Here is a 17,956-nt window from a genome sequence, read left to right as displayed (position 1 = left end):
CTTAATCCATTACTGAAAGGCAAGTGTTACCTACCAGAACTATGCTTGGGAGGAAGAATAGGGAAGGGATGTCATCTGAATTCTCTTCACCGTCTCCAAATAAGATCATGTGCCTCTTGCTTTATGAACATCTTCAACAGGAAATAATACCATTATCCTGCAGTAAAGTTCAGTTCAGTTGCTCAGTCATGTCCGACTCTTTGCGACCCCATGAATTGCAGCACGCCAGGCCTCCCTGTCCATCACCGACTCCTGGAGTTCATTCAGACTCACGTCCATCGAGTCAGTGATGCCATCCAGCCATCTCATCCTCTGTCGTCCCCTTCTCCTCTTGCCCCCAATCCCTCCCAGCATTAGAGTCTTTTCCAATGAGTCAACTCTTCGCATGAGGTGGCCAAAGTACTGGAGTTTCATCTTTAGCATCATTCCTTCCAAAGAAACCCCAGGGCTGATCTCCTTCAGAATGGACTGGTTGGATCTCCTTGCAGTAAAGTTCAAGCAAACTGCAAATGTGAATGAGTTGCTTGTAAGAGGTAACATATCAGCTTAAGTTCACAATAGCCAGTATGTGCATGTGTAGGGTCAGAGTGTTTCCTGAGGTTCTGAGGAGGTGGAGAGAGAAGAGAGTTGGCTGAGAGCACAAATATCATGGAGGTGACAGGAGCAGGAATCCAGCTTTAGAGACTGTACAAGAGCTGGGATGCTGGAGGTAGTCTCAGCTGACTTCACAGCCGTGTAGTAACTGTAACCGAGTGGTCAGTATTGCCAGTCTTATTCTTCCTGAGGTGGAGAAGGAATATCAATAAGGCAAGATTCCAAACATTCACAAGCCCCTGGCCATACACTAGTATTATGAGAACTTCTTTTAACTTAGTTTGGCCACAATCTTCAAGCTCCAGAAATTCATAACTGAATGTATCCAAATGAATGTAACTAATGTGATTAATATATGTAGTTTGTTAATGAATATTTAAATTGATATCTTATGCCAGTTGTATTGATATCAATTCTCCTTTATTGACCTCATTATAATTTAAAAGACAGAGAATAAAAAAGACTAGAAATAAGTAATAATCATGAACAATATAAGACAGTACATATATAATTAAATAAAAAATAGAATTTTTCAAACTGAAGTAATGTACAGACACCCGTCTAAAGGAAAATAAACTTCTCATGGACCATCTAGTCCTTATAATTTTTGATAAAAATATATCAACCTTGGTATAAATGCTTTATGCTTATATAGCTATAAAACCAAAACACACTTACAAACTCAATATAAAGTCAGATAAGCTTCACCTGAACAATATCTGATGTGACATTTGATGCTATTTTGCTGAAAGGAAGACCCTACCTGCAATGTAAATATTGCATGATACAGATTCTTTGTACTTCAATGATCTCTTAACTCTTGACTGCTCAATGGAGAAGATGCCTGACTTCTGTCCAAATGGATTCTCCTGAGACTTCTATAAATTCCAAAGGTGAAGGTGGGGGGTTGTGCTTGGAAACCTAACTGTCCCAAATTTATGCTCAGAGGGGTTGAACTGAATAAACAGGCACAATACCCTGGGCTGGGATAATGATTATTGCATTATAAAAAAAAAAATTGCGGGGGGGGGGGGTAAAGAACATTTAAGCTCTACTCTTTTAGCATATTTCAGTTATAAATATGGCTCAATTTTTTTCATGAAAATGAGAGTATACTAGTCATACTCTCATGGTGCTTCATGTTAGCACTATATATTTAGATACATTTTCCATTGTGAAGCTGTACCATTATTTAGCCAGCCATTCTTGATAAGTACCATAAAATAATACATCCAGTCCTGCTTTTTTTCATTCCAGGTTCACAAAGTAGCTTTCTGATTATCTATAGATGCACACACCAGCTGCAAGAAGAGAAATTAATAACCAGAGAATGAAAATTATCTTATTGAATAGTCAACAAAAGAGCATTCTGGCTAGAATATTACACAGAAGTCTGGAAATGAGTGCTTTCTTTAGTCCTGATCACTGGTAGGGATCCTAAAACTCTAATCAGCTTTGTGTTTGCTCCAGAATAGGAAGTAAGGTGACTTCACCTGCACACCACCTGGGGAGATAGCTTTACGTTAAGCAACTGTTCCTTAGCAGCTGTCTCCTTCTTGCATTCCATTTCAAGTTTTAACACTACCTTCATTGTCAGAGTTGGTGGGTTTCAGCAGCAAGAGCCTGGACATGAACTGGAAAGTCTTAATCAAAGGAACAGAGATTTGAACTGGGCCTTAATAGACAGATACAATTTAGATAGGTGACCCAGATGGTGATTAATAAGTGAGGGCCATATATCACAAGCACGTTCAGCTGTCACCTTCTGAAAGACAGTATACAGTGTTGATGGCATGGACTGAAAATACACATAGTGGGTAATACCTGTGGTAGAAAAATATACATGAGAGAGGGAATCTTCAGTGTCATCACTCTCTTCAAAACATAGTGAGATAAGAAAAGGGATAAAAGGGGTATACATACTGAAAAGGAAAAAAGACAAGAGTGTTATTTTTTGGCTGCATGGCTTGTGGGATCTCAGTTCCCTGACCAGGGATTGAACCCAGGCCACAGTAATGAAAGCCCAGAATCCTAACCACTAGGCCACCAAGGTACTCCAAGACAGCTCTTATTTGCAGATTATATGATTTTTCTCCATGCAAAAAAAGGAATCTAAGAGAACAAGAGAGTTTTATAATACTAAGTCAAAAACAATATATATTTATATACATACAGCTTGTTCTACATAGCACTTATAAACTGTTGGAAAATATAAAGTCTTATTCTTAATACCAACAAAACCTATGTACTATCTAGATATAAACTTAGTAAGTAACAGGAAAGAGATACAAGAAGAAAAACATGAAATTTTACTGAAACATAAAATTAGACTTGAGAAAAGTGAAGAGATATGTACCTGGTTGAGAAGACTAAATACTAGAAAGTAGTCATTTCTTTCTAAATTAGTCTATAAATACAATGTACTATATCAAACTCTCAATTGGATTTTGTCTGTTAAATTTACAGATGGCTCTGATTCCCTGCTCCTGCTATAGATCCCATTTCCAAATACTATCACACTGGGGGACACATGTGAGTTTGAGAAAGGGAGCAGAATTCAGTCCCTAACACTGGATTATTAAAGTGTTGGGAAATGGGCTCTTCCATTTTTCCCTCTGCAGGAATAAAAAGAGCCATAATTTCAGCGTAAAATAATTTCCTTACAAACCATCATCAAAGGGGTTAAGGGAGTGTCTACCTGCTAGCAACAGGACCACTTTTCAGCAAGACTCCTCCCTTTCTTTTGTAGAAGTCAAGTGGGAGCCCCAGATCTGTGTCTCTTGCTAAGTTGCTTGAGTCCTGTCTGACCCTTTGCGACCCTATGGACTATAGCCACGAGGTTCCTCTGTCCATGGGGTTCTCCAGGCAAGAATACTGGAGTGGTTGCTTTGTCCTTAGTGAGACTCGACAGTGACATTTTTTTCAGCTCTCACAGCTCAAGGTCCTCCAGCACTGATTACCCTTACCCTTTGTTCAACCAGTGGGCACTGCGGTGTGCTGCCAATGTTTCCCCCTCCACTATCAGAACCGAGGAACTAATTTTCCCCAGCTGCTGGCAGTGCTGGACCTCGACAGTAGTGAGTTGAGTCCCCTCCAGAGACTGCACTTCGATGAAGGAAGCCAAACCTGGTCCAAGCTCCTGCCCTCTTCCCCAGTATCCATCTCCAATGACTGACTGATGCAGGGGTAGAAAAGCCTGGCCTCCTGACTCAATTCAGGGTCACTCTGAAAGACTTTCCCAGTTCTAGAGCTACCCATCATATTAGTGGAGGACTTTGGAGTGACAGCAACACAGTCCAACTTCTTCTTCTCCCTCATCCTGCTTCCTTCACTTCCCTTAGGTACTAAACCTCTTACACACAAATCTCCATCTCAGATTCTATTTTCTGAGGACTTCAATAAGGAGCAATCTCTTATTCCTAGTTGGCTTTGCCTGTGCCCTTTATGTATCCTTGCTTCACTTCTCTGCATTCTTTGAAACTCTTAAGTATCTTCTGGAATTCCAGATCAATCAGCAAAAAAAAACTTTATACGAAGGCTGAGACAGACAATTTTCTTTCAGTCCCTTGGATGTTAGAATAATTGTATCTAGTTTACTTTTATGGGGAGGGGTCTCCAATAGGCACCCAGCCTTGATAGTTCCTGGGCTTTGTTTCCTATCCCCCTTGCCCTCCAAGGCCATGAAAATCTATGTTCATATTCACCCAGTTTGACAAACACCATGCTACTGGAAATGAAAATTCCAAATCTTACCTTTGTAATTATGTTCCACACCCTCACCCCAATGCCTAATGCAAGCATTTCAGTCATGCTGTTCTTTCTCCTCAAAGGTCAGGTGGATTGCTAGGTACCTAGTAGTAGCGATAGGAAATAGTGGACCTACCGAGTGAGAAGTGAAGCACTCCTAGGAGTGCTTCCAACTTTCCAAATTCTCATCCTCTAATGAGGCAGTCATAACAAGGACCAGTGTATAATGAAATCAAAATGATAAAACTATTCATAACCTAACCATAGAATGACACATGATATAAAAAGACAATTTTTCTGACTGTAACATAGAACATAACTTTTTAGAACAAGTGGAGCTTTTCTGACAACCTGTGACCACATATCAGCTCTTATGCTTCCATAGACCCCGCTGGGACTCCCTATCCTCACTCTCTGAGGGTGAGAGGCCTGACTCTGCCTCCCTGGATTGAGCCAAGATCATGGTCCCCAGAATTCACAAAGAGGGCTAGGCCTGGTGTGGCATAGTGGGCCAGGTGATCTGGAGAGGAGGAGGCAGAGTGTGGAGAAGGAGATGGCTGCGGCCATGGTGAATGATGATAAGCTAGGGGAGGGAGAGGACAAGGGAGGGCTGGCTTCTGAAGAACTCTCTCAGGCAGAACTGGATATCATCACTTAAAGCAGTGGTCCTCAAACATGCTCAGAGGTGGGGCATAATTTAAAAAGTAAGAACTTGGATTTTTAGAGAGCTTTCCCCCAAAGATTCTAAGATTTCACCAAGTATAAAGCAGACGCCATGGAATCTGTGTTTCTGTTTAACGAGTGGTATCATACTGGATAGAATACAACTGGTCTAAAAATAGGATAAATAAGGAACTTCTAGAATCAATGGCAACCCACTCCAGTACTCTTGCCTGAAAAATCCCATGGATGGAGGAGCCTGGTGGGCGCAGTCCATGGGGTCACTAAGAGTCAGACATGACTGAGTGACTTCACTTTCACTTTCATGCATTGGAGAAGGAAATGGCAACCCACTCCAGTGTTCTTGCCTGGAGAATCCCAGGGACAGGGTAGCCTGGTGGGCTGCCACCTATGGGGTCGCACAGAGTCGGACACGACTGAAGTGACTTAGCAGCAGCAGCAGCAGAATCATGTTTAGTACACAAATAACCCCATCCAGAGTACACGGAATACTGGAATGCATGGAGATACAACAAAAATCCTACAGCAGAACATCTGCAGCAAGCACAGACAGGGTGGTAAACAAAAATCCAAAATATCTTAATTTTATCCTCTATGAAAGCATTAAGCCTCTGCTACTTAGTTGCTCAGGTTTTTAAGAGTTAAAGTGAAATCGCTCAGTCGTGTCTGACTCTTTTGTGACCCCATGGACTGCAGCCTATCAGGCTCCTCCGTCCATGAGATTTTCCTGGCAAGAGTGCTGGAGTGGATTGCCATTTCCTTCTCCAGGGGATCTTCCCGACCCAGGAATCAAACCCAGGTCTCCTGTATCGCAGGCAGACTCTTTACCATCTGAGCCACCAGGCCAAAGAGTTAATATTGTACTCTACAAGCAAAGCTTTACAATATTAACTCTTTGGCCATGTCTTAACTCTTAAAAATCTGAACAACTAAGTAGCAGAGGCTTAATACTTTCACAGAGGATAAAAAGCTTTGGCCTTCCCTGGTGGCTCAGACGGTAAAGCATCTGCCTACAATGCGGGAGACCCGGGTTCTATCCCTAGGTTGGGAAGACCTCCTGGAGAAGGAAATGGCAACCCACTCCAGTATTCTTCCCTGGAAAATCCCATGGACGGAGGAGCTTGGTTGGCTACTGTCCATGGGGTCCCAAAGAGTCGGACACGACTGAGCGAGTTCACTATCACTAAGCAAAGCTTTCGAAGAACTGGAGGTGAAAAGCACGTTGCCTGCTGCCACCTGGTGGCAGAACCTTATATTTAACCAAGACTGGCAACAAGTCTGAAGAAGGGTCCTTGGAGAAACAGCCATTAAGTAACTTGGAAAAAATCACTTGAAATCTTTATGACTCTGCTCCTTTTTAAAAAGGATTATTACTTAAATTATAATGTTGATACAAGCAATCAAATACAAGAACTTTCAAAGGTATAGAATAGTAAATGTCCTTGTGCATGCTAAGTTGGCTTCAGTCGTGTCTGATTCTTTGTGACCCTATGGACTGTAGCCTGCCAGGCTCCTCTGTCCATGGGATTCTCCAAGCAAGAATAATGGAGTGGGTAGCCATTCCCTTCTCCAAGGCACCTTCCCGACCCACGGATCGAACCCTGGTCTCCTGCATTGCAGGCAGATTCTTTACCATGTGAGCCACCAAGGAAGCTTCCCCCCGCACCCCCCCCCCCCAAATATTCTTATAGCCCAGCAACATTCTGCCATTTAGTAGTGAGGACCAAATTTATTTTTCCAGGGTTATTCTTTTTTTCTCTTGATTACGATTGTGGGCTGGTAGCTTGTGAACATGTGCTAGCTGATCAGAAACTGGAAACATGGTCAATGAAAGAGGTCTTGGCCATCTTCCCTTTCATCTATTCCATTTTCTCTAGGGTGAAGCCACCTCTTTGAATCAGAACAGGCTTTTGGGAAGGTGTCATGACTGGAGCTCTTGGGAGAAATAGATCTCACCAGTAGCTGGAGAATCTGGTTATCTACATGGTGAGAATTAAAATGTTCTATAAAGGTCTGCTGTCTTCTCAATACCTTCTCCAGCACTCTAAAGTGTGGGTGGAATAGGGGTGTCTTGAGTTGACCTGGCACCATTTCCCTGAAAAAAAAAAAAAAAAATGAGAGGCCCAAAATGGAGTCACTTGTGCTAAAAGGAAGACTTAATACCTGACCTTATGGCAGTCACAATCCTCTCCAAGAAGGTAATCCTAACTGGTCAGTGTGAAATTTTCTGGTCACCACCAATGAGGTAAACCTTTCCATCCTTGAAAGGAAGACGAAGTAAACTGGCACACAGATCCTCTCATCCACTATGGACAGGCTACCTAAATTTGAAATAATCTTTGTCTTTGACTTCCTGATCTTACCTTTAAAAATCTCTCCCTTTCTATAGCCTTTTGGAGTTCCCCTCTACTTGCTAAACAGGATGCTGCCCAATTCATGAATTATTCAATAAAGCTAATTAGATATTTTAATGTTTACTCAGGTGGAGCAACATCCCTGAGATTCTTTTAGTTTTCCCATCTCTGTGTTTATTTCCTTATCAAGCCAGGTAACAAGAAGGCTCCAACAGTTTCAGGCCTCACAAGAAATTCAGAAGATAAGTAAACTGCTTCAGTCCCATTATTCCAAGCAATTCAGCCCGATTAAACTATCCACTGTTAAGAGCAGAACTTTGGGTTTGGGAATGGGACTTACTATTTGAATTAAGACAATCCTTGAAGAGGGAAGTGAAGTCAGCTTCCTTCAAGACATAGAGAATGAAGGGGTCTAAATGGATATAAATAATCATATGTGCCAGGGTCCAGCCTCAGTGGATCCAGGGAAATTCGAAGGAGAGACGGCTTCGGCGATCAGGATACGATACCTTTAATTAAATATTAATTAGAGATATAAAGAGTAATAGAATGAGGATAGCTCAGTAGGAAAATTCAGTGGAGAAAAGAGGCTGAATAACTTGGTTTACGTGGAAAGCTAGTAAAATTCCAAGGCAAGGAATTTACATCACCTACGTAGGCCGCAGGCGTCCTCCTGTTCTCCTGAAGGAGAGGAGACACTAAGGCCTCCCCGGTCAGATCTTAGAAGCCCAGGCATAATTAGTAGGCTTGACGAGCCTCCACGCTCAAGATGGAAATTCAGCCAGAAGGTGAGAGAAAGAACGACATGGGGAAACCAGTCTTTCGAGGAACTGATCCCATTTTTTGTTTTTCCAGGGTCTGTTTTTATACACTGAAATGTTATACAAAAGTCATGTGGGGTCAGCAGTCCTGACTTTTATTAAAGTCAGGTGCTTCATACAAATGTATACAGAGGTCTTAGGGGTGTTACATCATCTTCTGGCCAGGGGAGCCTGCTGACAATTTATGACCCTCTCCTTGTGACAGCGGTCAGTCAACCAGAACACTTATTTCTCCAGGGGTGATTACTCTTAAAACAGACGCCACCTTCCGAAGGTACCAGATAAAGTTACATTCCTATAGGGTGAGGGTGCAGTGGGTTTTAATTAAGGAAAGAATTTGCTTAGCCTAAGGTCTAATGTGATTAATATCAAAGGTTAATACTTATTTTTATATTTATTAATGTGTATAAGGGCAGGGGATTTGGAGACTTAGCAGTAAACATTGGCTCAACAAATGAAAAACCCTTCACCAATACAATTTCTAATCAGCCTACTGTACTGTACGAATAGTTTTCTAACTTCTCTAAAGAACTTGTTTTTAGAAGGTTTAAAGCATCTCATGTCTCTTACGGTTGGGAGGCTGTGAGCAATCACATGTGGCCTGACAAGCCTGTCAGGCAGGCTAGAGAACCTTCAGAGGAGTTTGTAGGTTGAAACACTCCTATTATGCCCAGGAATTATTATTAACTGGAGCTCTAAGTTAACTCCTTCTCCAAAAGAGGTGGTGGGGGGACAGCCCCCTGTAAAGTCAGAGGTGTAGGTGAGAGCACAAAGTAGTAAAGTAGGCAGACTCTGGTTTTGGGGGTAGATACTAGAGAATTTCCAGGGGGACTCCTGAGGCTCGATCCCACTTTTGCGTATGTCGAGCCTCCTTCCTCATGACCTTTGCCATGGGCGGAGTTCCTCACCCTGGCTCCCGGCACATATGAGTAAAATTCTGGTTGTGTTCTATTCAGGTGAGAGAGGGGAAGTGGATGCTGAGTAGGCAACCAACAACATTCTCCTAGACCAGGAATTGATTTAGCACAATATAACACATATTGATAACACTCAAATGAAATTCAACTAGGGTCAGGCAATCAATTACCAATAGTGGGGATCACCACAAACAGGAATAAAATAACCACTCAGCTCTAGGCAATGTGGCAATGCAAAAATATAAACCTAGTGTTGCCAGACCTTCAACATTTTCAAGAGAAGTTGGTAATCTATCTATCTATGTATTTTTTGGCCGTGCCATGTGACATATGAGATCTTAGTCCCCTGATTAGGGATCGAATGCCATATAGCCTGCATTGGAAGCGTGGAGTCTTAACCACGGGACCGCCAGGGAAGTCCTAAAAATATCTTAAAAGGCAGTCAATAGTGTCCAAAATAAACAAACCATACTTGTAGGCCAAGTACAGCCTGTGACCTTAAACTTTACAAACTCTGGGCTAGAATCACTGCATGCCATTCAGTGGTTCTATGCATGCAAGATTTGCCAAGAGCAAAGAAGTCAAAGGAGGGAGGTCAGAGAGAGTCATTTCATACAATGCTTTCCCTGACAGGTCCCCGAACATGGTTCTCAGGCTTCTGCTTCACCCAAAGAGTTCATTTGGAACCAGTTGCCTCTTTACCACTGGGCAAGTGTTCTAAGTATCAGGAAACATGAACGCTTGTTTCCCACTGTTTACATTCTGACTTTACTGGGTACTTTTTCATAACTCTGTGAGGCATACAGCTTTTCATCAATAAATTAGTTTGATTACCTTCCTATCATTAAAACACATTCAGTTTAATTGAGTGGAAAATAGCAGTTTGTTATTAACTAAAATCAATGCTTAATTAGAAAACAACTTATTGATTTATGTTTATTTATTCCCTGGTCAATTTCTTGTTGAAAAGATACACAAAGGTCGTAACTGTCAATCCCGTTTGCACATTAGAATCTTGTGGGGGTGGGGGAGAGTTGGGGAAATGCTTTTTTTAAAATGTGGATGCCCAGGCCCTACACAAGAGGGACTAAAACTCCCCAAGTGATTTTAATGTGTAGACAGAGCTGTCATACATTTCCCTGTAATAGTTACAACCTTCTAAACTTACCGAATCTCTTGGGTTTTCTCCAGAACCTTTCATTTCAGCAAGAAGGGGCTCACAGTAATATTTTCCCGAGATGTCTGAAAGTTAGTCCTTTCCCCTGGGGATTGACGGCGCCATCAGCCAATCGCCAGTCTGAGGAGAACCAATAATAGGTAACAGAACAATAGGCACTGTAAACAAAAGGTACTCAGGTTAAAAAAAAAAACAAAAAACAGTGGGGGGGGGGGGCGGTGCTTAAGGGTTTCCCTGGTGGCTCAGCTGGTAAAGAATCCGCCTGCAATGCGGGAGACTTGGGTTCGATCCCTGGGTTGGGACGATTCCCTGGAGAAGGGAACGGCTACCCACTCTAGTATTTTGGCCTGGAGAATTCCATGGACTGTATAGTTCATGGGGTCGCAAAGGGTCGGTCACGACTGAGCGATTTTCACTTTTCACAGTAAAAAAAACAAGTCGCGCAGTAGCAATAGTTAACAAACGGGAAAAAATCTGGGACGTTTCCTCTGACGTCAGCGAGGCCTCGATTTAGCGGCCGCCGGGCGCCCAAGAGCTGCTAGACAGAGCTTACTTCCGGAAGCGGGGCGCCCTCGATTCGCGTCACTTCCGCCCGGTTGAGTCTTGTCCTTCACGCTGCCAGATTGAAGCGACTTCCTCTTTTCTTTCCCTTCTTCCTCCCCTTGGACCCGCCTCCCGGAAGCTTCGCTGGGTCTTCACTTGTGGGTTAGGGGTGAGAGGTGGGAGGGCTACTCGGACCTTGGTGAATAACTGCCCCGAGTTCCACTCCCGGGCGGCGCAAGTTGGAAGAACTCAGGTCAGATCTCGGCCAAGGGCGGGACGGGACTCAGCGGGCAACGGGAATCCCCACCCTCTTCCGCTCCAAGGCCTCCCTCTCCCGGGCCTGTAATTGGCCTCTCCGAAGGCTGGGGTCCTTGGCTCCTCTGGAGTCGGATTGAGGCTATTGTCCTCCTCCTTTCTCTCCAGGCGAGGTCCCCCTCTGGTCGCTGCCACCGATACCCTTCTGGAGCTTCAGTTGGAAGCAGAGTTGTGTGTCGTCTCGGTGATGGCAGGGCTGATACCTTCAGTAGCAAAGTGCTTTAGCATCTATTCCGCTTCTTTTGAGCTCCGAAACCCTGGGAGGCGAGTAGAGCAGAGAGAGTATGTGGTCACTTGCATTGTGCATATCAAGAATTCCTTTCCAAGGCTCTCTAAGAATTAGTACTGGGATTCACACCCAGATCTAGCTTCTCTAGGGTGACACAAATTGGTGGGGAGAGCGTTTAGAAATAAGGAAACTGCAAATATAAAAAGGAAAGTTAGCATTTCTGAGTGCATGCTTCGTGTACGGCCTTATGCTAAAGTCTTTCTGTACTTATTCATTCCTTATGAGGAGCATAGGAAGCATATACTGTTGTTATTTCTGCTTTAGGAAATTGAGGCTCAGAGATGATATATGGCTTGTTCAGTATTAATAATTAAGTAGACATCTCCCAGGTCTCTTCCAGCTCTCTGATTCTCCCAACACTAAAGAATTAATTGATTTTCTATGTTTCTAAATCAAACTATATTTTCAGCTGTTGGCATTTCAGGAAATGAGATGCCTGAAAATTTTCTAAGTCTCTTCATCTTTTGCCCATTATCTTGTATTTTAGTAGCATTCTATTTAGAACTTTGTAGTTCTGTAAATTCAGCTGCGACTCTTACTTCACAATTTACTTTTCTCTTTCCAAGAGGAACTTGAGGATCATGTTGCTAAGTGTGGAATTAATGGACCCGGGTTAAAGGATTGACAGGAAAAGTTGCTAGTTTTTACATCATAGATGGACTCTAGTTGCTCTCCTTGCCTATCTTACCTAAGATTTTTTTTGTCTCCAGGAAAACAGCTATCTTCTTGTGCCACAATGTCAGGAATTGGAAGTAAAAGAGCAGCTGGAGAGCCTGGCACATCTGTGCCTCCAGAGAAGAAGACAGCTGTTGAAGATTCAGGGACCACGGTGGAAACAATTAAACTTGGGGGTGTCTCTTCAACGGTATGTGGAAATAATGCTATGAGAGTGTGCTTTTCTTCTGTCAGTTGCAACCTAGAAGTAATAATTATGGAAGCCTTTTGGAGTAAGGGAAATTGATTTGAAAAGAAGAGGGAGATAAAACAGCCAAAAGTAGATGAAATGATGTGTTGCTCATTTCTGAAAAAGAAATATAATGACATTTGATCTTTGTTTTTAAGGGTATATTCATATTCTTTGAAGAGTCTGGTGCCAGATTCAGCATTGATTGTAGTTATTTAGCAGTGGAAAGCTATACACTGATTTTTCATTCATTGGAAACTAAGGGACCATGTACTAAGAGGCAGTGTAGCAAAATCAATCATTGAGAGAGTGCCTTCTTATTTCCTTGTCTGTAAAATGTAATCATAGTATCTATCTCGTTGGGGTTTTGAGAGGAGGAAATGAAAGGGTTCTTGTTAAGGAACATTACTTTTTAACATGGTAAGTACTCAGTATGTTATCTATTAATAGTTTTTATTGGGCTAGATATTGTGTCTATAATGGTGAGTAGAATAGACATCATCCTTATTGTTATGGAGTTGTCAATTTTTTTAGACAATTATACACCAAAAACGTATAGTAATGTTATATGTCCATTAGACACCATAAACTCACTGTGATAGGTAAGGAGTCTGTATTTTGGAACTTAACCATAGGGATATGGTATAAAAATGCTTTACATTTGTATAACCTACAAAACCGTATCTATTTTTTGAAATTGAGGATCAGAGAGTAATAGGAACACTCAGAGTAAATTGTTGATGAAGTGTAATTTCTGGGTTTCCTGTCTGGGATTCATCAGCCTCCTGTTGCCAGCAGGTGATTTTGTCTTGGCACTGTCTCACGTCACGCATCCTAGGGAAATTTTTTCATTCAATAAATATTTGTTGAGCATCTGTTATTTGCCAGACACTGTGCTTTACACTAAGGACAGCTCCTGGACTTCAGTTTATAGGTTGGCACTGAGAAAAGAATAGACTGTTATGATAGAGTGGGAAATGTGCTTTTCCCGGAGATAACTACATATGCTAAGGGATGCACAAAACACTCATCCCAGTTTGGACTTTATCCAGAAGGCAGTAAGGAGCCACTGGAAAGTTTTAAGCAGGGAAGTAACATGCTCTGACTTAGGTTTTGAGAAAAGACCATAAGGGAGCTAAGTTTATAAGCAGAAGTTCAGTTAACAAAATTGTTCCCTCGTTCCTTGTCCCTCTTCTCCCTCCTATTTTTCCTCTCTAAGGGTGGGGAGCTGGGACACACATCCACTGATTCCTGCCCCAGCTGGTTGACAGTTGCCCTTGAAGGCAATAACTTCTCTTCTGCACTTCAAGGTTTCTGTTGTAAACCAGCTGAGATTGTGGAACAAAAAACTTTGAGATTGCATGGTATGCTTCAAGTAAGGAACACTGGTGGTGTGACTGGAGCTGTCCACCAGAGCTGTGCTGAAGTCTGGCATGGAATGAAAAAGTGTCTGCTATATGTAGAAGACTGTTGCAATAATCTTGATGAAGGATCATGGTGGCTCAGGCCATTGTGAAGGTAGTGTCAACAAGATTTGTTCGTGGATTGTATGAAGGGTATGAAACAAAGGAGGCAAGATGAGCCCAGGATTTTAAAAGTATGGAGTTTTCACAAGCTGAGCTAGGGAGGTATATGAAAGGAGCAGATTTTGGGGAGCTGTTGGGGGGAATCATAAGTTTGATACTGGACTATAAATCTGAGGTATTTATTAGACCTATGAGTGGACAGGTAGTTGGATGAGGTGATCTGCAGTCTGTGGAGAGGTCTTGGCTAAAGCTGAACATTTCTGAAGCATTGTAGATGGAATTTAAATCCATGAGACAGGTAGTTGGATGAGGTGATCGGCAGTCTGTGGAGAGGTCTTGGCTAAAGCTGAACATTTCTGAAGCATAGTAGATGGAATTTAAATCCATGAGATTATAGGCTCTCCTGTAAGGAACAAGCATAGATAAAGAGGTCTGAGAACAGGGCCCTGGAGCAGCAACACTTCGTGTCAAGGAGATGAGACGAGGCTGACCGAAGAGGGGCCACTGAGGTAGGAGGAGAACAAGAGAGGGTGGGATCCCAGAGGCCAAAGGAGGAAAGAGTTTCAAGAAGGAGTTGATCAGGGGCTCCTGATGGGTTGAGAAAGGGGAGGACTGAGACTTTAGATTTAGTAATAGAAATTGCACTGGAGACTTAACAAGGACTGCATTGGTGGAGTGGTGGCAATGGCAGCCTGGTTACAGTGAGCTTAAGAGAATGTGTGAGGAGAAGAATTAGGGGAAAGAGGTAGAGATGTTGCTTTGGAGGAGTGTTGATGTAAAGTAGAACCAAGAAAATGGGGCCTCAGCCCAAGGGAAATTGGGGGTTGAGGGAAGTTTTTGTTTTTTGTGTTTTTAAAGTAGGAGATATTATGGCATTTTTATTTATTTGCGAAATGATTTGATAGGATAAATTTGATCCTGGAGGAGAGCATGGCTGCCCATTCTAGTATTCCTGCCTGGAGAATCCGCATGGACAGAGGAGTCTGGTGGGCTACAGTCCATGGGGTCACAAAGAGTCGAACACAACTGAGTGACTAAGCATAAACTTAATGATGTAGGAGAAAGAGAAAGCAGTTACTGGTTCTGTTCTCTCTCTTGAACAGAAGAGAGAATGTAATATAATGCACAAGGTGGGGATGGGGCCTTAACTAGGAGAGGAACACAAGGGATGTGGGTTCAAATATAAGTAGGTCAGTAGTTGGGCTTGTGGGTAATAGATGTGGACATGGTTTTCTGATTGCTTCTATTTTTTTTCAGTGAAATCAGAAGCAAGACTCATCTGAGAGTGAGGATGGGGGAGAAAGTTTTGGAGGTGTGAAGAGACAGGAGAAGGTACGAAGTAGTCATCTTGAAGAGAGTATGGACTAGAGAGATGGGGTAGAGTTGCTGGACAGCACCGAGAAAGAGTTTAAACTGAGGCCAGTCAGCATGGTGCTTTATTTATTTATTTATTTATTTTGTTAGTCACATTCAGCTTCATGGATATAGGTGGAGAATAGGACGTTACCAAGGTTGGGGTTTTTAGTAGGCACAGATAGAGTCAGGGAGGAGAAGGTTATAAAACAGTGTGACCAGTCATGGAATTTAAGTTTGATTAAGAAGGAAGCAGGAGAAGGCAATGGCACCCCACTCCAGTACTCTTGCCTGGAAACTCCCATGGACGGAGGAGCCTGGTAGGCTGCAGTCCATGGGGTTGCGAAGAGTTGGACATGACTGAGCGACTTCACTTTCACTTTTCACTTTCATGCATCGGAGAAGAAAATAGCAACCTGCTCCAGTGTTCTTGCCTGGAGAATCCCAGGGACGGTGGAGCCTGGTGGGCTGCCGTCTCTGGGGTTGCACAGAGTTGGACACGACTGAAGCAACTTAGCAGTAGCAGCAAGAAGGAAGCAAGGAAGTAAGAGGAGTGAAGGACGTAGGTTTAGGATGAAGATATAGGACCATTGGAGTGTAGATCCTGGAGTTGCTGAAGAATGAATGGAGTCAGAAACCTAGAGAGAATGAGCTGCAAAATTGTGGAGAATGAGGTGTTGGAAATTGAGTTTACAGAGAACATCCAAGTATAGCTAAGTCTAAGACTAAGACTAACTGGGAGTTTGGTGGCTGAGGGAGCAAAAGGACAAGATCATTGGAGGAGAGGAGGTCAGGGTACAGGATCTGAGATGCAAGAAAGATCATCTATATGGGAATTGAAATCAGTAAGAAGTACAACATGAGTAGTAGTGGAGAGAGTGATTACATGCCAGGTGCTAAATCTTCAGGAAATGTGGAGAAGTGACGTGGGCATTTGTAGATGAGTGCAGCAAGGCAGGGTGGTGGGTGGTCCAGACTGGCGGCATAATCTGCAAAGCTAGGAGGTTTTAGGGAGCAAATAGACAGTGGCTTAGAAGTGGCAGTGGAGAATAAGGAGGATACCTGCCTGTCTCCAGGCCCAGGGCTTCAAAGGGTGTGGGAGAGAAACAGCCACCACTGGAGAAGCCTGTAGGGAAACAGTGTTCTCATCCAGGTTTCAGGTGGAGTAAGAAGGGGAAGGTGATACTCAGAAAAGTTAGAGATGTCATTTATTAATAGTATTCATAAGCTAGTACAGTTGGGAAACTGTTGACTATTTTGGTGTATCAAGAATGTTTTATCAAATAGAAGAGAGAAAATTAAAGGGAAACAAGAAATTGGTGCTCTAATAAATGATTCTTACTTTAAAATAGTTATTAATTTCTAGGTAAAGTAAAAGTGTAATCCTTTCAACACGCTGTTTGTTTGCCTGAGGTTCTTCCTCCCTACTCGCTACCCTCCCACCCCCACCAGCTTCTGCTCAGAAAGAGGTTAAAGGTACTGAGAGGGGTGCACTGTTATTGATGGAGTAACATTTTTGCAGAAACAAAAGAGAACGTGATCCTGAGCACAAGTTGAGGTTTTAGAGTATGGGCATAGGTTGGCAAACTGTGTGAATGGATCTAGGAGAAGGGGAATTGAAGAACTTTCCATCTGATGGCTTCTATTTTCTCTTTAAAATAGGAAGCAAAGTCACCTGCTTACTGTGATTTGAGAGCAGATAGGGTTTCGTAGTTTGACTCTGCTTCGATGTAGAATAGGAGCTAGTTCACCTGTTAAAGAAAGAAACATTTTTGGACAAATGATGAAATCTGTTCAGGTTAGAACTCACTTTATAAAGGTGCCAGTCTCCCTAGTTTAATGACCTTATCTAGAAGTCTCATCATGCTGGGTGTAGGAATGGAGGAGTCCAATATGTGGATTGATTCAGAGTAGGGTTTGTGTGCAGAAATAGAATAAAAAGATTAAAGGTTGAGAACTTGAGGAGCCCAGTAAGTTGGAGTGTGAAGGAATATACAATAGGGTATAGTCAAGGTATGGAAGATAGTGGAGACAGAGGAGAAAGAAGAAAACTCAATATTTTGGAGATCCAGATGAAGACTAATATATTAGGATAAGGTCATGAGATATCTGGAAAGATATCAGGGAATGGAAGATTCAGGGAATGGGAAGTTGGAATTTAAGATTTCAGATGTGGCACAGTTCCAGATATGACAGAAATCTAGGCTATGGCTTTTGAAATGTCTGGCACAGTGATGGAGGTAATTACTGAAGTTAAGGAATTCAAAATGCTAACAGTACAGATGCTAGAGGATTAGATGGCTCATGCGCTTGTGTACATGTCCAAATGTATATTGAAGTCACTAGATGTATTGACAGGGACTGGGATACAGAAGAACTTGGTTGACAAAGTCTTGAACGAATGAAGAGCAGTCCTTAGGAGACAGATGACTGATTGGGGTAGAGGGTGATCTGGCTGGATGGTGGAGCCTCCCAGGAGCAGTGTTTTGTATGTGTACATGTGACTAGAACAGTGAGCTGAGGTCGAGATTGTAGTGTATTTGTGTATGTCATTTTTTCCTCCAGTCATAACAGACATACATTTATTTCTTCTGCTGTTACTTCTTATCCACTTATTAGCCCTTGTTGAGTTTAACAGCTGATATGTTTAATTTCTTTATGGAGATTAATAAGATTGGTTTCCTGGGGCAGGAGGAGTTAGACATTCGAACACTGCAAACCAAAAATCGCAAACT

The 17,956-nt window shown here is 42.5% G+C and overlaps 1 protein-coding gene and 1 long non-coding RNA gene across 4 annotated transcripts in view; one reads left to right on the top strand and one right to left on the bottom strand.

Annotated features, from left to right (window-relative positions):
- The window catches only part of LOC138988868 (uncharacterized), a 35,667-nt gene extending 24,939 nt beyond the window's left edge, over nucleotides 1-10,728 (bottom strand). Inside the window, exons 1-6 of one of the 2 annotated variants that reach the window (XR_011465059.1) lie at nucleotides 10,625-10,728; nucleotides 10,283-10,449; nucleotides 7,717-7,885; nucleotides 7,054-7,117; nucleotides 1,812-1,895; nucleotides 35-780 (exon numbers count right to left, since the gene is read on the bottom strand). This is a non-coding gene — a long non-coding RNA (uncharacterized lncRNA). The remainder of the gene's footprint in view (nucleotides 1-34; nucleotides 781-1,811; nucleotides 1,896-7,053; nucleotides 7,118-7,716; nucleotides 7,886-10,282; nucleotides 10,450-10,624) is intronic. The other variant, XR_011465060.1, reaches the window with a different exon arrangement.
- Nucleotides 10,729-10,933: 205 nt separating this feature from the next.
- Nucleotides 10,934-17,956, top strand: part of RNF20 (ring finger protein 20) — a 25,838-nt gene continuing 18,815 nt past the window's right edge. The window contains exons 1-3 of one of the 2 annotated variants that reach the window (XM_005908423.3): nucleotides 10,934-11,087; nucleotides 12,149-12,303; nucleotides 17,913-17,956. The exon at nucleotides 17,913-17,956 is cut by the window's right edge and continues 124 nt beyond it. In XM_005908423.3, coding sequence (XP_005908485.1) covers nucleotides 12,175-12,303; nucleotides 17,913-17,956 — 173 coding nt within the window. In that variant the 5' untranslated portion in view covers nucleotides 10,934-11,087; nucleotides 12,149-12,174. Of the gene's footprint in view, nucleotides 11,088-11,233; nucleotides 11,432-12,148; nucleotides 12,304-17,912 lie in introns of those variants that run through there. The other variant, XM_070375182.1, reaches the window with a different exon arrangement.

This window comes from Bos mutus, chromosome 8 (assembly GCF_027580195.1).
Source record: "Bos mutus isolate GX-2022 chromosome 8, NWIPB_WYAK_1.1, whole genome shotgun sequence".
In the NCBI taxonomy this organism is placed as follows: Eukaryota; Metazoa; Chordata; class Mammalia; order Artiodactyla; family Bovidae; genus Bos; species Bos mutus.
Note: the sequence above shows the minus strand (reverse complement) of the source record. Positions and strands in the feature narration are given on the sequence as shown.